The sequence below is a fragment of the Aspergillus wentii genome (assembly GCF_001890725.1).
Source record: "Aspergillus wentii DTO 134E9 unplaced genomic scaffold ASPWEscaffold_3, whole genome shotgun sequence".
NCBI lineage: Eukaryota > Fungi > Ascomycota > Eurotiomycetes > Eurotiales > Aspergillaceae > Aspergillus > Aspergillus wentii.
The window spans coordinates 3,771,528-3,795,203 of NW_024467834.1; the positions used below are offsets into that span (position 1 = coordinate 3,771,528).

General features: G+C 49.8%; 10 protein-coding genes across 10 annotated transcripts; 7 read left to right on the forward strand and 3 right to left on the reverse strand.

Moving 5' to 3' along the window:
• Window positions 1-24: 24 nt before the first annotated feature.
• Window positions 25-641, forward strand: ASPWEDRAFT_469899 (uncharacterized protein). Its single transcript, XM_040836884.1, has one exon. It carries the CDS (start codon window positions 186-188, stop codon window positions 522-524), a length of 339 nt encoding a protein of 112 aa, XP_040691432.1. The 5' UTR covers window positions 25-185; the 3' UTR covers window positions 525-641.
• A 709-nt stretch (window positions 642-1,350) lies between these two features.
• ASPWEDRAFT_171221 (allantoate permease family MFS transporter) lies at window positions 1,351-3,118 on the forward strand (the record flags this gene model as incomplete). Its single annotated transcript, XM_040830742.1, has 7 exons — window positions 1,351-1,528; window positions 1,581-1,625; window positions 1,676-1,867; window positions 1,915-2,060; window positions 2,109-2,168; window positions 2,219-2,473; window positions 2,522-3,118. 7 exons carry the CDS (start codon window positions 1,351-1,353, stop codon window positions 3,116-3,118), a joined length of 1,473 nt encoding a protein of 490 aa, XP_040691433.1.
• Window positions 3,119-3,305: 187 nt separating this feature from the next.
• ASPWEDRAFT_50839 (putative histidine acid phosphatase) lies at window positions 3,306-5,075 on the forward strand (the record flags this gene model as incomplete). The annotated part of the gene is made up of 8 exons (XM_040837504.1): window positions 3,306-3,411; window positions 3,463-3,596; window positions 3,642-3,760; window positions 3,809-3,916; window positions 3,967-4,340; window positions 4,404-4,651; window positions 4,704-4,815; window positions 4,870-5,075. The coding sequence occupies 8 exons, from the start codon at window positions 3,306-3,308 to the stop codon at window positions 5,073-5,075; spliced, it is 1,407 nt and encodes a 468-aa protein (XP_040691434.1).
• Window positions 5,076-5,212: 137 nt separating this feature from the next.
• On the reverse strand, window positions 5,213-7,171 carry ASPWEDRAFT_67932 (acyl-CoA synthetase; the record flags this gene model as incomplete). The annotated part of the gene is made up of 4 exons (XM_040838939.1): window positions 7,029-7,171; window positions 6,644-6,951; window positions 5,430-6,574; window positions 5,213-5,377 (listed from the first exon to the last, which is right to left on the reverse strand). The coding sequence occupies exons 1-4, from the start codon at window positions 7,058-7,060 to the stop codon at window positions 5,213-5,215; spliced, it is 1,650 nt and encodes a 549-aa protein (XP_040691435.1). The 5' UTR covers window positions 7,061-7,171.
• A 497-nt stretch (window positions 7,172-7,668) lies between these two features.
• On the forward strand, window positions 7,669-9,959 carry ASPWEDRAFT_171224 (putative ABC transporter; the record flags this gene model as incomplete). Its single annotated transcript, XM_040830743.1, has 2 exons — window positions 7,669-8,404; window positions 8,455-9,959. The coding sequence occupies 2 exons, from the start codon at window positions 7,669-7,671 to the stop codon at window positions 9,957-9,959; spliced, it is 2,241 nt and encodes a 746-aa protein (XP_040691436.1).
• Window positions 9,960-10,250: 291 nt separating this feature from the next.
• Window positions 10,251-12,420, reverse strand: ASPWEDRAFT_50842 (exocyst subunit EXO84; the record flags this gene model as incomplete). Its single annotated transcript, XM_040837505.1, has 3 exons — window positions 10,251-10,638; window positions 10,694-11,966; window positions 12,036-12,420. The coding sequence occupies 3 exons, from the start codon at window positions 12,418-12,420 to the stop codon at window positions 10,251-10,253; spliced, it is 2,046 nt and encodes a 681-aa protein (XP_040691437.1).
• Window positions 12,421-12,777: 357 nt separating this feature from the next.
• Window positions 12,778-13,465, forward strand: ASPWEDRAFT_171226 (TOM complex receptor protein TOM20; the record flags this gene model as incomplete). Its single annotated transcript, XM_040830744.1, has 3 exons — window positions 12,778-12,835; window positions 12,905-13,150; window positions 13,257-13,465. 3 exons carry the CDS (start codon window positions 12,778-12,780, stop codon window positions 13,463-13,465), a joined length of 513 nt encoding a protein of 170 aa, XP_040691438.1.
• A 1,009-nt stretch (window positions 13,466-14,474) lies between these two features.
• gel2 (1,3-beta-glucanosyltransferase gel2) lies at window positions 14,475-16,282 on the forward strand (the record flags this gene model as incomplete). Its single annotated transcript, XM_040832953.1, has 5 exons — window positions 14,475-14,483; window positions 14,564-14,694; window positions 14,763-14,862; window positions 14,918-15,202; window positions 15,260-16,282. The coding sequence occupies 5 exons, from the start codon at window positions 14,475-14,477 to the stop codon at window positions 16,280-16,282; spliced, it is 1,548 nt and encodes a 515-aa protein (XP_040691439.1).
• Window positions 16,283-17,081: 799 nt separating this feature from the next.
• On the reverse strand, window positions 17,082-20,559 carry ASPWEDRAFT_107168 (F-box and WD domain protein; the record flags this gene model as incomplete). Its single annotated transcript, XM_040827867.1, has 2 exons — window positions 17,082-20,152; window positions 20,205-20,559. 2 exons carry the CDS (start codon window positions 20,557-20,559, stop codon window positions 17,082-17,084), a joined length of 3,426 nt encoding a protein of 1,141 aa, XP_040691440.1.
• A 528-nt stretch (window positions 20,560-21,087) lies between these two features.
• On the forward strand, window positions 21,088-23,513 carry ASPWEDRAFT_50846 (MRX complex nuclease subunit; the record flags this gene model as incomplete). Its single annotated transcript, XM_040837506.1, has 2 exons — window positions 21,088-21,103; window positions 21,160-23,513. The coding sequence occupies 2 exons, from the start codon at window positions 21,088-21,090 to the stop codon at window positions 23,511-23,513; spliced, it is 2,370 nt and encodes a 789-aa protein (XP_040691441.1).
• Between the last annotated feature and the right edge of the window lie 163 nt (window positions 23,514-23,676).

Consider the following 23,676-nt stretch of genomic DNA (forward strand, 5'->3'; position numbering starts at 1 on the left):
TTGTGTCTCCAAAAGTTATGCCAGTTCATGTCACTACATATACCTCGTAAGCTACTCGTGAGGGAATTGAATTAGAACACCCACGTGCTAGATTAGATGAATTTCGTTTCATGAACTTGATGATCCCGTTATGTGTTATGTATGGTGTATGTGGTGTGTGTTGTGTGTATCGTGTGTGATACGTTATGTGTGTTGTGTGTCGTGTGTTGCGTTTCGTGCGTTTTTTGTTTCTGTTTTCTGTTTCGTGTTTTTCTTTTATTTCTTTTCTTTTCTTTTCTTTTGATTTCATTTTTTGTCTTTTGATTCCCCTCTGGCATGGTTTGGATGGATATTTGGATTGGATTGGATTGGATTTGGATTTTGATCGGCGTCTTTGGATTTGGATACTCGGTGGGAATATGGGAAAATATGGGAAATACCCGGGATATTTGGATGGGAACAAACAACATTACGAACATAATGAAATCTATATTATTTCATATCAAAAATTATCAGGTGTTATGGGTTGTAAATATTTAGAATAGTCACTTTGGTATAAAACGCAGTATAGGTGAAGTGCAGTTCAATCCGCCGTACTTGATGTCGATATAGTCTATCCCATACCCCGTATAGTACCCCGTATATTCTATTCTATATTCTATAATTGATATCATATCAGAAGCACTATTATATTGATAATTTAGTTTGAAGAATTATAAAGTAGCTTTCAATGTACCGAAGACTATCACTTCATTTTGCAGCAGATGGCGTGATTCGAACCTTTCTCTACGAAGGCTTATTCTGTCTATCCATAATCAAACCATTCTAGAATCACGAGTATGGCCTGCAATGAATGATCTATCATCTTCTCTCCTCCATCTCGTATTCATCTCATTTTATAACGGCGCTCTTGCCGCTCATTAATTTCCAACTCACTGCTATCAATGCATGACTTCAACATGCTAACTTGCTTTCCTCTGGATGATCTTCTGCTGGTTCCACTCCTCCATCTCGCCATCATGGGCCCCGAATTGCTCATCTCCCCCCACCCCCTCAACAGGCAATCTGACTCGCACCGACAACCAAAATGCCTCTGATTCGTTGCTCCCCAATCCAGGAAATAAAGACATGTTCCTGGGATGATGCACGATCGACTGTGCACAGCTGCACGGGCCTGTCATTTCTGGCTGTCTCCATCGCGTGAAACACATGGCGGATGGTGTGCTGCCGTCTGCATGGCTAATAATGGCACCAGCGGATATTATTTTATTCCTTGTATTTCCTCTGAGTCTGGCGTGGGCTTCTAGAACTGTCACTGTTACTGTTATCATCACTTTTCTTTCTTTCTTTCTTTCTTTTTTTTTTGATATCATGGCTGAGACGGAAAAGAAGGACTTGAAGGTGACTCCGGCCGATGCAACTGGCGCCAGCAGCCTTGCAGAGGAGAATGTAGGCATTAACGAGAAGAAACTGCTGCGAAAGCTGGATTATCGATTGCTGCCACCGTTGACGATTTTATATCTGCTGTCGTTTCTGGATCGTAGCAATGGTACTGTCGCTTTTATTTCAGATCTTCCATCTTCGATACTGACTTTTTCTAGTTGGAAATGCACGTCTTGAAGGCATGGCGACCGATATCAACATGAGTATGCAGCGTCCTTGCATTAACTACAGAAACATGCTGATAATTCTGTAGCTGGCGATCAGTATCTCACCGGTCTGACTCTCTACTTTATCGGTTATGTTGTATTCGAAGTGCCCTGCAATATTGTGCTCAAAAAGACGACGCCGCGCATTTGGCTGCCGACCCTCACTCTTGTCTGGGGAATTGTCGCAACACTTCTTGGTGTTGTTCAGAATTATGCCGGTTATCTCACATCGCGAACAGGTAATATCATGTCCTTTTGCTTGAGATCTAGGCTTATATGATTGCAGCGTTGGGTATTGCGGAAAGTGGTCTATTTCCTGGCGTCGTCTTCTACCTCTCCATGTGGTATAAACGGAATGAGCAACATTATCGCGTGGCTCTGTTCTTTAGTGCTGCGTCGCTGGCTGGTGCTTTTGGTGGAATTCTCGCTTGGGTTTGTGAATCGAGCATGATAGAGGGAATTGATTGCTGACAGTTATAGGGAATTGCGCATATGAAAGGCGTCGGTGGCTACAATGGCTGGCGATGGATTTTCATCCTGGTATGTCTGATGGAGATGTTTAATATTGAAGCCAAGCTGAACAGATACAGGAAGGTCTATTGACCGTCATCATGTCTTGCATCGCATACTTCTGGGTATACAACTATCCAGCGACAGCAGAGTTTCTGTCCGAAGAGGAACGAGCTTTTATTCAATTCCGGCTGAAGAGCGATAATGATTCGACTCGTGATGAAGAGTTCTCCTGGTCTGCTGTGCAGGATGCATTCAAAGATCCAAAGGTCTGGTTATACGGACTGGGATTCCATACAATGTCTCTGCCACTGTATACTCTTTCACTGTTCTTGGTGAGCATCCATCCTACGTACCAGCGAACAACCATCTAATAAGAAAAGCCCTCCATCATCTCTCAACTCGGATACACAGCTGCTCAAGCACAGCTACTCACCGTCCCTCCCTACGCCGTGGCATTCGTGCTAACCATCACCGTGGCCGTCTTCTCCGAACGAACCCATCTTCGCGCCCCCTTCATCATGGGCTCATCCGCCCTAGGATGCATCGGATACATCCTCCTCCTCGCCCAAAAACGACCAGGCGTATCCTACCTAGGCACCTTCTTCGCCGCCGCGGGCATCTACCCCGCCGTGGCCATCGTGCTCTCCTGGCCCGCCAACAACGTCTCCGGCCAGACAAAACGCTGCATCGCCAACGCCATGCAAATCTCCATTGGCAACCTAGGCGCCGTCCTAGGAACACAACTCTACCGAACCGAAACAGCCCCGCGATACTACCTCGGCCATAGCTTCGCACTAGGCTATCTCGTGGCGAACATCATCGTCGTCGCTATTCTCTGGCAGGTTCTGAAACGGGAGAATGCAGAAAAGGAGCGCGAGAGGGAGAGTCAAGGGTTGAGTGCGTTTATGGGAGATTTTGGGGATGCAGAAGGGGAGTTTTTGGGCGATAAGGATCCGAGGTGGATTTTCCAGACTTAGCGGGTTGTAAATATTTGGATATGAGCGAGTTATGAGTAAATGAATGGTTAATATATTAATTGTGATGGTGGCAGTCTAGTGGATTTGGCGTCACACGTGGAGAATCTGGTGGTGAGGAGCAACCCATCATCATATTATATAAGACTACTTCTTCATCTTCATTATCAATAATCCGCGCTTCTGCAAAATGCATCAAATACTCCCCATCTTCTGGTTGAGTCTATTCTCAACCATCCACGCCAATAAATTCAACATCCTGCACCACCTCGGCGCCAACTCCCCCTGGTTCGCAGGTACATATGTAATTTCCCCTCATCCGTAAACACTCAAGATAACCAAAAAAGGACCAAACATCAACAACATCCCACCCACCATCCCCGATGAATGCACCGTCGACCAAGCCATCTACATTGTCCGCCATGGAAGTCGATATCCCGACCCGGGTGCCTCTGAAGAATGGGAGGATCTTTACAAGCTGGCAAGTGCCTGTTTTCTACTGGTAATTGAATGCTAACCTGACTAGTTCCAATCATCGACATACAATGCATCAGGGTCGTTGAGCTTTCTTCCATCGTGGAGGCCGGTATTAAGGTATCCGGATGAAGAGATTGGGCAGGTTTCTCTTACGGGGTATAAAGAGTTGTGAGTATCATATCTATCTTGAAATGAAGTGAAGAACTGACAATGCAGATATAACCTCGGCGTTGACCTTCGATTCCGATATCCAACGTTCTACCGAGGTAACTCGCCTTTTCTCCTCTGGGCGAATAATTATCCTCGCACGATTGATTCAGCCAGGTGATCCCATCTCACCATCTCATATAAAACACATCTACTAAGGGTGCCAGACTCCTCGCCCTTGGCTACACAGGCCCAAACACCACCCTCAGCACAATCTACACCATCAACTCCACAGCCCCAGCCTCAAAATCCAACTCCCTCGCCCCCTCAGACCAATGTCCCAATTTCTCCGACTCAAGCGGCGGCGACCACACCTCCACCTGGGACGACATCTATCTCCCGCCAATAACGCAGCGACTGAACGAGTTGATTTCCGGCGGGAATCTAACACTCACGGATGCGCAGGTTGCACTATTCCCGTATTTGTGTGCTTTTGAGACGCAGATTACGGGGAGAAGGAGTCCGTGGTGTGAGGTTTTTACGGAAGACGAGGTGAGGCAGTACGAGTATCGGCAGGATTTGAGGTATTATTATGGGACTGGTTTGTCTATCCATCTCTAATAGACCTAATATGAGATAAACGTTGACATATGATACGTATTAGGCCCCGGGGCAGGAAAAAACATGACAACAATGTTCCCCATCCTGCAAGGCATCGTGAATCTGCTACAAGGAGGACCAACAGCTACAGCCACAGCTAAAGTGGACAACAACAACACGACAACAGAGATACAATTACCACCTCTCATTGTGGCCTTTACACACGATAACCAGATTAACGAACTGGCATCGATTTTGGGGGTTTTTGACAGGCAAGAACCGCTTTCTGCGGATGGGATTGATGAAGAGAGGGCATGTAGCATCCAATTTTATTTTTTGAGGGCTGGCTAATGGCGATGGCTAGGTTTATATCAGTAGTAATATTACGCCCATGCGAGGAACGATAACATTCGAACGGTTGAACTGCGAGGGAAACACGACGAATATTCGATTCTTGCTTAATGATGCTGTGTATCGTGAGTTCCAACCTGACCCACCTACTTACCTACTCTCTTTCGCTAACAATCCAGCTCATCCAACATGCCATTCTGGTCCCGGTGAGAGCTGCCCACTTGAGCAGTACGTTGGATATGTAAAGGAGAAGCAAAAAGTGTATGGATCTTTTGCGTCTGTTTGTGGATTGGCCGAGGATGAAATCTCCACGGCTGGGAGGGATGGAGCGGTTACTTTTTTCCAGGACTTGACGCTTTCTTTTTTGAGGGCTGTGAAACCCTGAAAGTGAAGTTGTTATGTCTAGTTCATCATATTCAAGTATATCATCTATAAAGCCGTTACATCTTCCAGTATCCAACATAAGTCGTACCATACCATCTATATCTATGAATACCCTATTATCAAAGGGGAAAAAACGAATTACGCCTTCCCAGGCCAGTGTTTCAGTACGATGGTCTTCTTGTTGACCTTGCCCATGGCGTTGCGCTCGATACCGTCCACGATCTTGATAATCGTGGGGATCTTGTACGGGGCCATTTCTTGCTTCAGTTCTGTGCGGAGGGTTTGGAGTTCCAGGGGTTCGGTCTGTCATGATTAGTTTGTCTTGTCTTGCTGAAGTATTAGATGGGATACGTACTCCGGGGCGCTGCTTGATCACTGCAGCTACACGCTGTCCCCATTCTTCGTCTGCTAGGCCGACGACGGCAACTTCCTGGATGGCATCCAGACCGAGCATTTTGCGTTCTACCTCCAAAGCTGAGATCTTGTACCCACCTGACTTGATCAGGTCGACAGATGCACGGCCCTGGATGAAATACGCGCCGCTCGCGTCCCGTTTAGCAACATCACCGGTCTTGAACCATTTATCCGCGGTGAACTCTTTAGCCGTAGCCTCTGGACGTCTCCAGTATTCGTAAAAGACATTGTCGCCCTTGATCTCGATCATGCCGTCCTCGTCGATAGATTCAATAACACGGCCCGTTTCTTTATCGGTCAATCGAACCTGCACACCGGGAAGTGGCCAGCCAACGCTTCCGTCGATTCGCTTCTCGACTTCCAATCCACAGCTGAGCGCCATACCGATCTCGGTCATACCGTAGCGCTCCAAGAGAACCTGACCGGTGATTTCGGCGAATTTAGTCTTGATCGGTGTGGGAAGGGCCGCGGAGCCGCTGACAATAAGGCGCAGTGCCTTGGCACCACTGCGAGCGGCAGTTTCGCTTTCTGTGCCGCGGATGTTGGTGTCAAAGTAGTCCACCAGTCGCGAGTAGATGGTCGGGACAGCCATGAACATGGTCGAGGAGCCCTGATCTTGCCATCTCTCCCAGATGACCTTGGGGTCGAATTTGGGATGCATCTCGACGGTGACTCCGCTGAGGAAACTGGCTGTCAGACCGTTGATAATGCCGTGGACGTGGTGCAGGGGCAGAACGTGGATAAGCTGGTCGGAGGAAGTGTACTTCCAGGCCTCAATAAGACAGTCGGCTTGGAAGGTGATGTTCCTGTGTGTTGTGACGCAACCCTTGGGGCTTGAGGTTGTACCGGAGGTGTATATCATCAACGCCCGTTGATCCAGAGGGCAGGACGAACTGAATGTGGGCAATAGAAGGCTTGAGACATTTTCATTTTCGGCAAATGGCTTCAATGCCATAAAGGAAATGTCTTTGGTGATTCCCTCACGGAGGGGTGTCTCGAACTTCTCAAACGATGGGTGTAGGATGATCAACGATGGGTCCGAATCGTCAATGGTGTACAGCAGCTCTTTGGCAGGGTGTGTTGTGCCTATAAAATAAAAAATCGTTAGCTACCTTGCGCATAACGAGCAATTCAAGAATGCATCCGTAGACATACAGAGCGGCACACAGACGCCGCCCGCAGCCCAGACGGCCCATTGCGTGACGACATAATCATATCCATTCGGGGTAAGGAATGCGATGCGTCTTTCTTCCAAATCTGCTGTATCCTCCAAGCCCAATTGCTGAAGAATGACCTCCTTCAACGCGGCCGTATCAGCAAGCAGCTGACGGAAAGTAAACCGCTGCCCTTTGCTGGCATCGATGACTGCGATCTTCTCCGGATTGGACTCGACAAACTTCTTCGCTTGAAGGAACAACGGCAGAGATGGGATTGATGTCGGTTGCGGCTTATCTTCCCTTGCTCTTCAGTTGCGCGACAGATTAGAAATGATCAGGGGGGAGCGATGAGGGGGAGCCAAGCTGAGGGGGAAGCGACCCACTGGAGATTTGCGGGGGATGGCATCACGGCCATGATGTCAACAGATATGAAGCGATTTGAGGTCTTTTTTGATGAGAGGCAGAGGTAATGAGATATCTTGAGAGAGAGGATGGGAGAAAGGGATCATGAGAGCACGCATTCGCAATGCTGACGGATTTTGTTACTCCAATGGAGCACAATTTAGCCGGTGGGGTACGATCGGTGCTTATCGTCATTGGATTTGGATGTTGTACGGTTGGGGCATTGAATGCAGGGTTGTTGATCATACAGTCAGGAATGTAGATGACGCTATTAAAGGGGACTACGACAATGTATACAGTCGATATTGAAGTGTTTTAGTTGTTTACTCTGGATTCTTCCTTTCCATGGTTATTGCCGTGTTTACTTTTCTTGCTCAGGACAAGACTTTTCACCCTGCAAGGGCATACTCCAGAATGAATCAAAAGTTCGAGAACACCCCGAATCCCAAAATAAAATAAAAATCCCAATCAAATCTTCATTCCATCTTAATTGTAGACAGATGATATGGTCACGTGGTACCACGTGCTCAGCCCTATCGGCCTCTTCGGGGTTGAAGCCGAAGCGAAATCGGCGATGTCTCTGGAGGATTCTTCTGGATCACCGGTTTCGACAGTCGAACAATGTTTCTGCGACGTCCTGCGTTATCATCGATACGGTTCCTGCGTCCCTCGCAATCCCTGCGTCGCGCTCGTCATGACGTCTCCGCACCGCCGCCGCTGATTCACATCCAAGACGGAACCTTCTATCAGACATATCCCACCCCGGATGACTCGTCCAACGGTGTCAATCCCCCCATTTTCCCCAATCTGAACTTCGTCCTCCCTTCCGAAAAGTCTACAAGCAGGAGCAAGAAAAATGCAGCGCAGTCATGGGCTGTGATCGGTTCCTCGGGGAAATCTGATTTTCTCGACATCCTCCGCGGCCAATATATCAGCATCCCACCTACGTCTCGCAGCTATCCCTACCTCCTTTCCGATGAAATCACCCAAAAAGACCCAAGCCTGCGCATTGTTAGCAATGCTATTCAGTCTATTGGGTTCAGCGGAGAAGGCTCCGAGGCCATTGGTGGTACACGTGGCGCATATTTGAGTGCTCGTTATGAGAGTCATAGAGAAGAGACGGATTGGACCGTGCGCCAGTACCTCAAGGGCCAAACATCCCTGAACCCTATGGAAGGAGAGGAAGATGGGAAGATTCATGATACTAAGTTACTGAATCAAGTCATTGCCAACCTGAAATTGGAGGAATTACTGGATATGCCCGTAGCGAATCTGAGCAATGGCCAGACAAGACGGGCGCGTATTGCAAAAGCTTTACTCGGAAAGCCTGAGCTTCTGCTCATCGATGACCCTTTCAGTAAGCCTTGCTTCAGTCCTAAAGGAATATCTAATACTGACTAGTCTCAGTGGGATTGGATCCGGCCACCGTCCGAAGCATCTCCAACTTACTCAAATCGCTAGCCGAGAAAAGCGACCCCCGATTGATCCTTGCCTTGCGACCACAAGATACTATCCCAGATTGGATCGGTCACGTTATGATTATTGGCCATTTCAATAAAATCCTTTTCCAGGGCAAACGAGAGGACGCGGACATGGTGATGGAAGTGTGGACTCACCTCTTGAAGGACACAGAATTCTCCAGCGAAAAGGAAAATGCAATCTTTCAACAGGCGAAGAAAGACATGGAAGACGGTTTCATGGACAGACAGTTGCTTTGGGACCTGAACCTGATTACACCCAAGTCAGGCACTCCATACCATACCGCCCTAACTACAGGAGAACCTCTGATCGAAATGGAGGGAGTGCGCGTGCAATATGGCGACAAGGTCGTGCTAGGAGGGTGGAAACAAAACGTGAATCAAGAGGAAAAAGAGGGACTTCACTGGACTGTCCGTCGTGGACAACGTTGGGTTGTTCTTGGAGCCAACGGATCAGGCAAGACCACGCTGCTGTCGCTGATCACGTCCGATCACCCACAAACATATGCCCAACCCATCAAACTGTTTGGCCGATCTCGTCTTCCTGAAGTTGGAAAGCCAGGAATCTCGATCTTCGAGCTTCAATCCCGCATCGGCCACTCATCCCCCGAGATTCATGCCTTCTTCCCCCGCCAACTAACCGTCCGCCAGTCCGTCGAGTCTGCCTTTGCCGACACATTCCTCGCGAAGCCCAAACTGAACCACGAAAAGGACAGCGATGTGGATGCAGTTTTGAGGTTTTTCAAAGCTGAGCTAGACCCCGACGCAGCAGTCAGCACACAGGCGAAACCACCAAAGATTACCGCGGTGGAAAACTTCCCGAAGCTCGCACGCTTCCATAGAAACGGGGCATACGTTCCGCCAGACTATTATGTCGATTACGCCGATTCTGTCAAATTTGGAGACCTTGACGTTGAGAAGCAGCGCCTGGTCCTCTTCATCCGGGCCCTGGTCCACAAACCCGACGTCATCATCCTGGACGAAGCGTTCTCCGGCATGTCCGCCTCCATCCGCGACAAATGCCTCCACTTCCTCGAAGCTGGAGAACATGGTCGACACCGAGTGTCTTCGGTCATGAGACGCACCACCAACAGAGACAGCTGGCTCAAAGGGTTCAAGCAAGACACTTCCAACGCAAACTTCGACGGGCTCACTGAGGACCAAGCTCTTATCATGATCAGCCATGTCAAGGAGGAACTCCCCGACACCGTGCGATTCTGCATGCGTCTCCCATCCGACCCCGGCGATGGAAGCGAACCACTGGACTTCCGCTTGAATATGCTCAAAAGCATCAGCGCCATGTCCAACCCTCTCACCTGGGACATGGCCTGGACGACTCCGTCGGATTACGCGAAACGTAGCAAGCGATTACGGGGGAGGAGTAATAGAGCCCAGGATAACATCGACACCACTTACGAATGGCATTTCCTGTAGGATGGAATGCCTGTCGTTTTAGTGCTTGTGTATATTTTGTAAAATTTTGGGGGAGCTAGAAGCTTTTGATATTAGCGAATTTACCCGTACAGTTCCTTGGAATACCACCCAACCAATCGCCAAACCGTTAATATATATTGCTGGAGTTGCGCCGTTTTTACTATTCAATGAAGAGGACTTGGTGCATCTTGGAAAGATGCTGAAAACATAAATAAACACAATCTCAATAATCGATGAATTCATTAAAGTCTTCCCTGCTGCTGGCATTACAACGAGTGATAGTTCGACTATCTATTCCTTGGCAGTATTCGCCAGTCCTGAAATAAGTGATTCGGAACGAGTCATCTGCGGCCTCTCGCTGATTTCGCCATTAACATCCAACCCACTGCCAACCAGGTCGGTGAAATCGACGCCTACTTCCATCAGAAGACCAGCCTGGTCTCGTACACCGTCGATGCACTTCTGCCAAACGGTGGTGCCGCGCTGAACGCTGCTAAGTTGCCTAGCGAGGAGAGCGTTGAAGCCGTCCAGGTGTTGCTTGGCCCATTTGATACAGGCGCTGGTCATCACGGATGGAAAACATTGCTGGTAGATGCTGATAGTATTCTTGATCAGGGTGAAGTAAACAAATGAGATCTGGTAGATGTAAAGCGGAAGATCTCCCTCGAAAACGCAAGAGCTGTTTTCTTGTTAGTTGGATTTTTTTTTTTTTCGGCTCGCAGAGATAAACATACCGAATTCGTTTAGAAACCACTTCAGATCGAGCTTTGAGGTAGGCCTCACGTGCTTGATCCTCGAATCCCAAGCGGGTAAGCCAATTGACGTTTGTTTTGGTGGCATTCGGGAATGAGTGAGTGGTCACCAGTCCCCGAGACAAGACACCGGCCAGTTTGGCTGCTCGTTCATCGACCTTGAGGTTTATCACGTCCTGCGCGACTATATTGCCTTTCAAGCCCTTGGCCAGCTTCCTGAGCCGTTCAATGCTAGCAACAGCTTCTTCGAATCGCTGAAGGGCGATATCAATGTCAAGCTCATCTACCTGTCCTTCAACCCAGCGAAGATTTTGCTGCTTCCCATCCACATCGATACGAAGTTCATGTTTATCGCGAAGGCTGTCATTGATATCGAATGTCTCTGGCTTGGGTGAGTACGACGAGTGCCTCCCGCCTAGGTAACCGAAAGAGTCATTGGACTTGCTAGCTGCTTCTGTCTCGGATCGGAGATTACGTCGAAGGTCTTCCACCGTTTTGCGAAATGTACCTAACAGTTCGTTCTTCACGGGGTTGTTCCTATCCTGACGGTATGTGAATGGCTTAGAGCCCACTCTGATATTGATGGCATTTGCGATGCCACGATCTTCAGCCTCTTCGCGGTCCACGCCAGTGCCAAGATTGGCACCAAGATCAATCATGTCGATATCTTGCAAGGGCCAACACTCTTCGGCCACAAGCTTAGTCGGGACAGGGCCTCGGTGGTTACTCGGGTCTACCCGTTTCCGCTTCTTGGCCGCGACCAAGATATGGTCATTCAAAAGCACAATGTGAACCGGCCGCCTCGGTTTCCAGGTCGCGGAGTCCAGCTCAACCCAATTGCCAGTCTCCAGCACGATATGCCGACCCGATACCGCAGGCAAGAACTTCTGCGACCCTTCCACTGTCTTCCACAGAGTTTGGAGTTGAACATTCCACATGCTCTCCAAGTTGGCGACAGAGCTGCGATTGGCGTGTCGCTTGGGAAGACGCTCATCTATCGTGGGGGACATGGGATTCGGTGTGTTTCCAATTGCGGTCTGCCCCAAGGCTGTTGTAAGCTCTGCCATCAGAGTGCGCAAAGTCCGCATTTCGCCCTTGAGCTTTTCCGCTTCTTTACTGATCTTGATGAACTGGGTTCGATTCTGGTATACGTTCTGCTGGAGATCGGTAGACGTCCTGTTTTTAACCTTCCGGAGGCTAGTTTGGTAGTCTTGAATTTCCTCTTCTGAGGCATTTGCGAGAAGATGAGCAACATCTATATGAGTGCCCGGATTAGTGGTGACTTGGATAGGTCATAGCAACGGTGCTTTCGGAGGACACTCACATCGATCTACTGGTAAGCTAGGGTCCCGCAAAGCATTCAAATCCACCTTTGGGGGGTGGGAAGAGTCCGAAGACTGCTTTCTGCCCGTTGGAGGGGGGGCTAGGCCGCCATAATTGGCTGGTACCTGGGGAAGGCTAGGAACCGGAGGGGCACTGGCATCGAAATCGGGAACCTGGTTAAACCGGGTTGAATATCTGCGCTTCACCAGATCTGAAGTTGCATCATTGGTGGCAGGGCGCTCGCGGGAACCCGACGCCGCGGACTTCTGGCTGGAATCGGGCGACTTGTGGTTCGAGGGGAGAGGTCCGGAGATGGGTTTCGGAGCACTGATCTGGGGTCGAGCACGACGCGACTTGCTGCGGAGAGTTAGGCCACGGCCTTCCATGGTATATGGCTTATCCTGATAGACTGCCAGAGAAGAGAAATGAGACACAATGCAGCGAGGGTGTCAGGATAAGCAAGCAGCTGGCGGATGGATGGCCGATGATGAAACGCTGGTCTCTCAAGCGGGACAGAAACGCCGAGGCGCAACAACAATCATCCGCTTCAAAATTATCGCCGCAAGTCAAAGTCCAACAACAAGCCGGCCGGACGAGCTGAGCATCATTCACCACCCAAAAGACCACCTCTTCTTCCATCGCCTCCGGGGTCTCTTTTCATTTATTTCCTTTTTCCTCTTCTTGTATTCTAATCCCCCTTCTTTTAATTAATTCCGGTTTTTACCTTTTTTTCGTCTTTCACCATGAGAACCTCAACTTTGGTCGCCGCTTCCGCCGGTACTCTCTTGACCGGTCTTCTGGGTAAGGATTAATGTTATTACAGGCATCGCGCTGTGGTACGACCAATACTAATACGTTCGTTCCGCACAGCCTATGCCGTCTACTTTGACCACAAGAGACAGACCGACCCGGAGTTCCGCAAAGCATTGAAGCGAAACAACCGCCGGATGGCCAGAGCTGTCAAGGAGGAAGCCGAGGCTCACGGCGCCGAGCAGCGCGAAGCCATCAAAAAGGCCGTCCAGAAGGCCAAGGATGAAGGCTTCCCAGCTGACCTCGAAGAGAAGGAGACCTACTTCATGACCCAAGTTGCCAAGGGAGAATCTCTCTGCGCTGAAGGTATGTTGTTTTGTCCTTCCCACCGGAGCAACCGGAGGGTGCAGAAAAGAATTAGGAAGAAAAAGAAAATAAAGAAAAGCATCGGTGGCTCACACACATTCGCTAGGCACAGACAACGTGGAGGCTGCTTTGGCTTTCTACAAGGCCCTCAAGGTCTACCCCCAGCCCAAGGACTTGATCTCGATATACGACAAGACCGTTCCCAAGGAAATTTTGGAGATCCTGGCGGAGATGGTCGCCATGGACGCTGGTCTCAAGTTGGGCAGCTTCACTGGTGGTGAGAGTGGTAGCCCCGAAGGCCCCGCTGTCGAATAAATGCCTCTGTAGACGGACTCTCCTCGCTCTCCTTCGCCATCCCTCCATTCACCTCTAGAAGACTTTGGCCCCCCAATGGGGCCGTATCTTCCATTTCCCGATTGACGCTGGGCCGGGGCTGGTCATCGTCCACGGCTACACCAAAAATCCTCCATCCTATCCACAGCATCTCCACTAATCGTGTACTTTTTTTTACCCTGTATATTTGCATCTTGTCTTGGCCGCCGGCGTGGCGGACTATCTTGGTATTTCTCGGCGCCATGACGGTTTTTCTCATTCATCATCGTGTTTGCCCTTCTGATGCGTTGCGCCCCTTTCGTTTCTTCTGGACCTGGACAGACTGGAAATGTCTGGGTTAGTTTCACTCCTGTTCGAGTCCTCAGCTGTATTTTAGATAACCAGTATACTACAGGGTGAAATCCAATTAGATTGAGATGGTTGTTTTTTCCCGATGATTCCACTCCGTGCGCACGTACCGGAAAGCACGATAGTTTGTCTTAGTCCACTGCCGATGTCTACCCATCTGCTGCCCAAATAATGGGACGAACAGGCAAACTACCTGAGAATAGTAATGGTGAACCCTTGAGTCTGAGACACTGGTGCTGGTGGGTGCGCCGCCATCCCTAGCCACAGGTTAGTCGCTCTCCACTTGACTCCGTTCGTTTTTGCGGCGCCCAGCGCTCTAGTCGTGATACGGTTTAATTAATTGTTATAACTGGGCAGTGTACGGTCTCACGGTCTCACCTCAGACTTGCTCGTTTCTTTTCTTATCCCTCTCTCTCGTCATTCCTTGATCTATTTAATCTTGTTTCGCCTGCCCGTCATTCCATTCCTTACTTTTGTTCCTGCATTCCATCGACGCCCACTCGTCATTCTCTCGCGCTTCTGCGCAGTCGCTCTTTGATAGCCTATTTTTACCCTCTGCGACCCCTCTATCTCGCTTGTTCAAAGTTCGAATTTAATCCGTCGTTCCCTATCGCTATACATATTGACTGTCTGGTACATCAATATGCCTTCTGTTAGTTTCCGACACTCCGCTTGTCTATACAATCTCATTGTATTCGAAAAAACATCCAAACTGACTCGACTTCTATTCAGACTTACGCTCGTCTTCTCACGGCCGCTTGTGCCTTTGCGACCACAGCCAGCGCTGTCACCCCCATCACTGTGAATGGAAAGGACTTTGTCAACAGTGAGACCAAGGATCGTTTCCAGATCATCGGTATTGAGTAAGGCTTCATCTACTTTGGCAAAATTTATGGAAAGCGGCATGGCTCATCGTCTTCTCTCTCAACAGCTATCAGCCCGGTGGCTCTTCTGGCTTCACCAAGAAGAAAGATCCTCTCACCGATAAGGATGCCTGCTTGCGGGATGCTGCTCTCATGCAGAGACTGGGCGTAAGAATCCATCACAACCCCACAAGGCTGTACATGCCCTAATGATTGACTGCAGATCAACACTATCCGTATCTACAACTTGGAGCCCAGCCTCAACCACGACGAGTGTGCCTCCATTTTCAACGCCGCCGGTATCTACATGATCCTGGACGTCAACTCCCCTCTGACCGGTGGATACTTGGATCGAACCGACCCGGTATCCACCTACAACCCGACCTACTTCGAGCAGGTCTACGGTGTCATCGAGGCCTTCAAGAACTTCCCCAACACTCTCGCCTTCTTCGCAGGAAACGAAGTCATCAACGAGCAGAGTTCTTACGAGGTCCCCGCCTATGTTCGCGTATGTCATCCACCCTGTCTACGACCCGTTGCGCTCATGATTAACCATGTTCTATAGGCCATCCAGCGTGACATGAAGGACTACATCGCCAAGAATGCGAAACGCAGCATCCCCGTTGGCTACTCCGCTGCTGATGTCCGTAAAATTCTGCCCGACACTCTCAACTACTTCTCGTGCGAGCTGGAGAACTCGACCAGCTCTCGCGCTGACTTCTTTGGCCTCAACTCGTACTCCTGGTGCGGAAACTCCAGCTACAAGATCAGTGGCTACAACGTTCTCACCAAGGACTTCTCTGACGCCTCCCTGCCCGTCTTTTTCTCCGAGTATGGATGCAACGAGGTCACCCCCCGTTACTTCACTGAGGTCGAGGCTCTCTACAGCGAGGAGATGTCCCAGGCGTTCTCCGGTGGTCTGGTGTACGAATACACCCAAGAGGACAACAACTACGGTCTGGTCCAGGTGAACGACAACAACACCGCGACTCTGCTCGTCGACTATGACAACCTCCAGACACAGTACAACAAACTGGACATGAGCGCCATCCAGAGCTCCAACAAGACCCAAACCTCCAAGAAGCCCACCAAGTGCAGCGCCGACCTCATCACTGACTCCAGCTTCCTGAACTCCTTCGACCTCCCCGCCAGACCCTCCAAGGTCCAGCAGATGATCGACAACGGTCTCCCCAACGCCAACACCGGAAAGCTGGTCTCTGTTTCTTCCACCTCTATCTCCCAGAAGATCTACAACCACGAGGGCCAGGAGGTCACTGGAGTCAAGCTGAATGTCTTGAAGGATGGCGAGTCCAACACCCCAAGTGAGACCGGCACCAGCACCAGCCCCAGCCCCAGCACCAGCACATCTGGAAGCTCCGAGTCTTCTGGATCCTCTAGATCCTCTGGCACATCTAGTGCATCCGGTACATCCGGTACCTCTGCCACTTCCAGCATCGGCTCCCCTTCTAGCAGTGGAAGCACCAGCGCCAGCGCCACTCCTTTTACTGGCGCTGCTGGAAAGCAGTCGACTTCTCTGCTCTTCGGCTTGCTCAGCGGTACCGCCGCTTTTGCTGCTGTTATGCTGTGATTCGCTTAATCGTTGAGTTTTCTACTATGTTCTTACTGCTACCCAGGACTAAAAATTGTCTTCGATACGCTCGAGCATTCCGCAGCCCAAGCGACCGTGCAGCAGATGGCCTGCTACGTTGGTTTGTACACGACAAAGATTAGACATGTTCAAAAATCTGGCTGGAATGTATATGTTTTTTCTGTTTTTTCTATGAATGCTTGTCTCCTTCCATGACGTGTTTTGTTAGGATAGAATTTTTTAGATAGTTGCACCATTCTGCCCCGAAATGATTCCCCCACTTTGTACATAGTTTGCTGCTATCCCAGACACGGCGACACCGTTGCACTAGGGGGTACACCCTTCATTGAATCCCAAATTATGGATCTTTTCCGCGGAAGTTTCAGACTTCGCTAGCATTTCTGCACCAATAGTATGCCAAAAGTGGAGTCTGTTTCATTTCCCTGCATTCATCAGGGTTCAGGTGGGGCGGAAACCCTAAACCCTATACGGATAGTTCCTGCCAACTCATAATCCATAATCCATAAATGATGTCATTGAAGATGGCCACCAGGGATTCCCCTGCAGTTTCAAATCAACATAGATTTGAGGGATTCCCCATGTCCCCCACCTGTCGTCTCTGTAACAGCCGTAACTTTTTGATAAATGATCTGGTAAATTATCGGACACGGATATAGAATGACAATATATATGCCAATGTTAATAAGACAAATATAATCTATGCGTAGTAAAAGATATTGCAAATGCATAATAAAAAACAGATAAATCAAAAAAAATTAAACATAAACGGAAAATATAATCACAAAGCTCTTCCCTTGCCTTTATCCTTGCCCGGAGCCTTTTCTGGGGACTGCGCCATCCCTTGAAGTGCAGGGAATTCCTCTTGTTCTTGCGCTTCCGCCTGTTCGCGACTATTCTCCTCGGCCAGACTTAGTTGAATTGCGAACTCTAAATCATCTAACTCTTGCTGTCGGCTGCTTTCCGCGGCATCTGGCTCAGACTGCGGGTGATCGCTTGGGCTGGATTGGGCGTCTTTGGTGTACTTGATAGGAATGGAAGACGACGCTTCAAATGAGGACGGTCCTTCATCGAGTAGACTGAGTCGGATCGCTTCGGCAATGTCTGGGGCAATGTCATCTCCGACGGTGTCCTGGTAAGGGGACGATGACGAAGAGGCCTCGTTCACCGTGAAGAGGCTATCATTTTGCCCGATAGTATCGTTAGAGGAAGTACTGGCAACTGAACTGTTGACAGTATCACCTCGTTTGACAACATCACCGGCAAAGGACTCTTCACTCAGCAGTTGAGCATAAGCAAGGAGCTGGTCTTCGCTGACATCTGGGCCGAGAAGATCAACCCCAAAGCGGTTGCTCAGATGCGCTCTTTCCTTTTCGTCTGCCACCCTTTGTCGTTCCATCTCCACCTTTTCATCCTCGATGTGGTCCACGAGAGCCCCGCGGCCGCTGTTGTTGTACCGTTGTTGGCCTTCGTGCGAATGGTTGTTTCCTTTCTGGTTACGGCGCCATCGACGTTTGCTGGTTTTATACTGATCTGCCGCAGACGAGCTATAGGCCCAATAGCGCAGGTGCGTTCCCAGTGCAACCATCCCCCTCAGGACGGTAGGGTCAGGGTCAAGGCAAATAGCACCCGTTGCAAAGTAATTATTTCCCACTCCTTGGATTGACGCTTCAGCCTGGACCAATCGACGACGAGCACGCGAAGAGAAGCGGGAGTTCAGAGTCCGAATAGGTCCCGTAGATGATGCAAGAGGATCCCATGCTTGTACGAGCCCATCGTTTCCGCCATGTATGAGATACAACGACGTCAGCGCAACACAAGAGACCTGTGGTGAATCTGTGTGGATGATTCGAAGTGGAGAGACAGTACTAGTTATCTCAGAGGTTCGAGCCGTTGGCGAACGTATGTCCCAAACGAAAACCATTCCCGTCGCAGTTCCAATAGCCATATACCGTGCGCGCTGTCCAGGTATCTCTACGTTTGTAGATGACTGCTTCATGTGTGGCAATGGCGAAGACATGACGGAAGAGTTTGTTGAACTTCCCGACATTGCGATGATAGGGTCCTCATCACCAGTAAGCAAAGCGTAGGTGGATGAGTCTAAGGCACTTGTGGTAATTTGGACGGATTTTCGATCGCCAAATGTAAAGTTAGAGTCGTGCCACTCAGTATTCGCAACAGAGCACACCGGGTCACCAAGACGGCCAGATGCTCTAGACAGTGGTAGGCTTTCGGGAGTTCCTGAGGAAGGTGTTATCGGGGCATTCGCGGGACCACCAAAGATTGAGCGTGGTGGGTTCTCGGCGACACGAGGGTATGTATCAGGATGCGATACATGTGAATTGAAATTAAGTTTCAGTGACTTTCTCGTCAGCCGCCGGATCGAAGCTTTTTCGTCTTCACCAATGCCCCGTGCAATAACCACAATTGATTCGCCCGCACCGTGACCATCGTCACCAGCGAAATCGACTTTCATATCACGCCTCATGTCCCATCCCTCGCAAACTTTGCGGAAATGCTTGGGCTTGAAGGTCAGAAACTTTTCAATTTCCTTCGTTTCTGCAATTAATTGATTCTCGTCAAGCTTCATTGAATCCGACGAGGACCGAGGGTTATAACTGCCATCAACAGCTTCCCGGCTGAAAGGGTCCGGTCTTGCAACACGCCTAGTCAGCTCGGCTAGTTCCCAGCGAACACTGCGGCCAGTCTTCCAAGCGAGCTGGTCCAATTCTTCAACATTCATTTTCGTGACGGTATCAGGTTGGCGCGGCAGATCGGTAAGATAAAACACTTCTCCCAGTGCATTAAGAACCGTAGCCCAAATCCGCCGACGGTTGTATCGCGCAGGGGAAAAATTGTCGTCAACCGCAATAGCGATAAGAGGAACGCCGGGAGAAATAACCCATTTTGCAGTTGGCTGGCCCCGTTCGAATCGCTTTTCATACGTGGGATGGGGACCCAGAGCATATGCGGTGAGGATACCAGAAGACGTGCCAGACAACATGCCTACCAGACCTCCGGTCATCTTGAGTACTTCAGACGACTTGGCAATCCACACGGCGGTTACCGCAGTCGTGATCATATTTAGGGAAGGGATGCCCAACTGGGGTTGCGAACTCGACTCGGCTCCGCCCAAGAATCGTCCGCGCAGCTCGGCTGATGAAATAAAATAACTTCGACCTTGCGGACAGCCCTCGCCATAGACCATGCCATATGGCTGACTGACATCCATGCGATTGGGCAGTCCTACAATATTCCCGGGTCCAAGACCATATTCAGCATCACCAGGAAATAGATCTGCGAAGTGCCGGAACATCTGATGATCTGATAAGCCCCATGTACCGACCTTCACCGTCGAAGGATCACTGGCCGAGGCAATTCCCTGTTCAGCAGCTCCATGTATGAACACTGGTTCTTTGCCATTTTCATCGTTTCCAAATGTACCATTGACATGACTGACGGGGAAGAGCAGCTGAGATGTATAGGTGACAACTGCGCTGCCGTTTTTAACACTAGCCGACCGGACTGTGCCATGTCTCTTGTGTGGCTCGAAATCCGCCGGTTTGCCCCGAGATAGTGATCGCAACAGGCGCGTTCTAAGAATGTATTCGCTTCGCCAGGATGCAAGCGCAGTCAGCCTGGAGAAAAAACGTCTATCCGACAATATATCCGACGCATTAGACGCCAACAATCCATCGGCATTTTCCACGCTAAACGGTCCAGGGAAGTAGCGGGAGAAAGCGATTCTCCAGGCATGAGGCGTAGTAACAAGATTGTGGAAACGACGAGACACTAGCGCAATTGAGGACAAGGTCGGTGGGGGCAGGTGAGAAAGGATGTGAGTCAACACCTCTGGTAGTTATGTAATTAGTTATCGCTCTCAATACGATTGAGTCATACCCACCATTGGGAAAGGCCTCGAGAGATACATGAGGTTGACTTGACAAAGTCATCATTTTGAATTCGGCTTCTTGTTGCTTCTCAGGGGTAGAATAGAATGGTTCTTCCTCAAACGGGCTGTGGCGATTGACAAATGGCGACGATGGAGCGGACCGGTCGGAGTTCAGGGGCGAGTGTCCCTCATTCGCCGCTGAGCCAGGGACGACTTCTGAAAGGTCTCCGGTTCCCTCATGGAGTTGAGGGCCAGAGACCGGGTGGTCACCACAGAAGTCATGTCCATGCTGGCGAAGAGTTGGCTCTAAGGGAGGTGAGTCCTGTGGGGGAGTATGTTGAGATACTGCGGGAGACGCTGGTTGCATAAAAAGGTTTCGCGGGGGAACGGAGAAAACGTAGACGACTGAACCAGGACAAGATTCTGGATCAGTCGGGGAGAGAATCGGGATGAAGGACGGGGTGGAAGGGTCACGAAGGCGATACTCGATGAGATTTCTGGGTGGAGAGGAATAAAGAAGAGTCGAAGAGGAACCAGAAAGCCGGCAATGGAGGGGAACGGCAGGAGAGTTTCGCGTCCGCGCGACACGTGACGGCGACGCGACTCAGGCGAAAAGAGGCCTCTTTCTTATCAATGACGAAGCAATTAAAGAACTGGGACAGAGAGTGTGTACGGGGCTGTTACTGATTTACATCGCTGATTTGCGATGGCAGAGGCGAAATAATTTCCTCAAGTGCATGATAACCTTGCATTATTTTCTGTGTCTTCTCTCTAGGCAGCACCACCCAGCTGCACTGTAGATCTGACGGCTATTTAACGCTTGGCTTGTCAACAAGCTGTTCTGATTTTCTTTCTATCTTATTTCCTCTAGTTCCCTCCCAGGTCTTCTTTCAAAATGCCTGGTCTGAACGGTAAAGAAATCTCCATCATTCAATGCTTTTTGTGATGCCCTTACTGATTCAGACAGAGGCGGAAACGATCCGCATCCTCATCTCAACTGACAACCATGTCGGATATAATGAACGAGACCCTATACGGGGAGACGACAGCTGGAAGAGTTTTCATGAGGTGATGTGCCTGGCAAAGGAACAAGATGTGGACATGGTGCTTCTCGCAGGTGACCTGTTTCATGAAAACAAGCCGTCGCGGAAGTCTATGTACCAGGTTATGCGCTCAATCCGGATGAACTGCTTTGGAGACAAGCCATGTGAGCTGGAAATGCTCAGTGATGCCAGTGAAAACTTCCAAGGAGCTTTCAACCACGTTAACTACGAGGATCTCGACATCAATGTGGCGATTCCTATCTTTTCCATTCATGGTAATCATGACGATCCTTCGGGAGAGGGTCATCTGGCAGCACTGGACCTGCTACAAGTCTCTGGTTTGATAAATTACTACGGCCGGACACCAGAGTCAGATAATATCCAGATTAAACCGGTCTTGTTGCAGAAAGGGCGAACGAAGCTGGCTTTGTACGGAATGAGTAACGTTCGAGATGAACGACTATTCCGGACCTTTCGAGACGGCAAGGTCAAATTTTACCAGCCCTCCATACAGAAAGATGATTGGTTCAACTTAATGTCCGTTCATCAGAACCATCATGCATACACAGAGACAGGCTACCTTCCTGAGAACTTTCTTCCAGGATTCCTCGATCTTGTCATTTGGGGCCACGAGCACGAATGCTTGATCAATCCCAGGCTCAACCCCGAGACGAACTTCCATGTCATGCAACCCGGATCATCAGTCGCGACATCTTTGGTCCCAGGCGAAGCAGTGGCCAAACATGTGTCGATTCTCAGCGTCACAGGTCGTGAATTCAAAAACGAGCCCGTTCGTTTGAAAACAGTGCGTCCTTTTGCAACGAGGGAGATTATTCTCTCCGAAGAGAAAGGTGCTCAGAAATTAGCTCGTAAAGAGAACAACCGCACTGAAGTAACACGATTCCTCATGGCTATTGTCGAGGAACTCATCGAAGAAGCAAAGGCCGAGTGGCTGGAAACCCAAGATGACCTCGAGGAAGACGAAGAGCGAGAAACACCACTACCGCTAGTGAGACTGCGTGTTGAAATTTCCACGCCGGAAGGAGGCAGCTATGACTGCGAGAACCCCCAGAGATTTTCGAACCGTTTTGTGGGCAAGGTTGCCAACGTGAACGATGTTGTGCAATTCTATCGCAAGAAGAAGAATACAACAACACGCAAAGGTGACAATGCCGTTGACGAAGCCGCGATGTCCCAGCTCTCGACTCTGGATACGGTGAAAGTGGAGCAATTGGTGCGCGAATTTCTCTCTGCGCAGTCATTAAGCATTCTCCCGCAGAATTCGTTTGGGGACGCAGTTGCTCAATTCATTGACAAGGATGACAAGCATGCTATGGAAATGTTTGTGAATGAGTCGCTCGAAAGCCAAATCAAGCACCTGATGGCTTTAGATCGCGAAGATGATGACATGGACGACGAAGAAAGGGCCCAGAGCTCATTACAGAACGCCATGGATAAATACCGCAATCAAATGGAGGACATGTTTTCCAAAGGAATCAAAAAACGAACAACCCGAGGAAAGAAGCGCTTCAAGCCCAAGCCCGATGGCTGGGACACGGAGTTTGACGGTGTCTGGGAGGACCAGCCAGGAGCCTTGATCCATTCCGATAATGAAGGTGACGATCCCAACGAAGAAGAGGCGGCAGAAGATGGCACAGAAAAAGGTGCTAGAGGCACGTCTACCCGTGCTAGAGGGAGAGGCCGAGGGGGAAGAGCAGCAGCAGCAACCACTAGTTCTCGCAAGACTACAACGACAACAAAGGCACCTGCGAAAAAGAGCACCCCAGCCAAAACTACTACAAGGGGTCGCAACAAGCCCGTATCCGATGACGAAGAAGAAGACGACGTTGTCATGCTGGACAACGACGACGATGACGATGACGCCGTTGCCGCCGCTCTATCCGACATAGAAGAAGACGACGACTCACAAGCTCTATTCGTCAAACAACCATCCACAACAAGTAGAGCCCGAAAACCTGCTGCATCAACGACCACCAGCCAGCGTCGGACCGCGCGGACCGCCCCCTCCCCCGCCCCCTCATCAAACACCGTAGGAGGAACGGCGTCCCGTCGGTCCGCAGGCACCCGGGCAAAACCGACACAATCAACGCTGAACTTTACGGGGTCACAATCACAGGCTGGTGGGCGGGGTGCTGGAGCTAGTTCTGCGAGATCATCAGCGAGGCCCAGTCGCACGACCAGGAGCATCAGTGTACTTAGTGATGACGATGACGACGATGCATTTGAGCCTATGCCCAGTTCCGCGAGACGGAGGTAGATTCTCATATGGATGGTTAGTTGACCAATGACAGGGTAATGGTAGAATGGATTTCCAATGACCGTCAAATAGATTGTTGCATTAATGGCGTTATATGTTCGAGTATCAGGTGTACTGGGATTGACAGATAATAGCAAACATTACCAAATCACTATTCCACTAT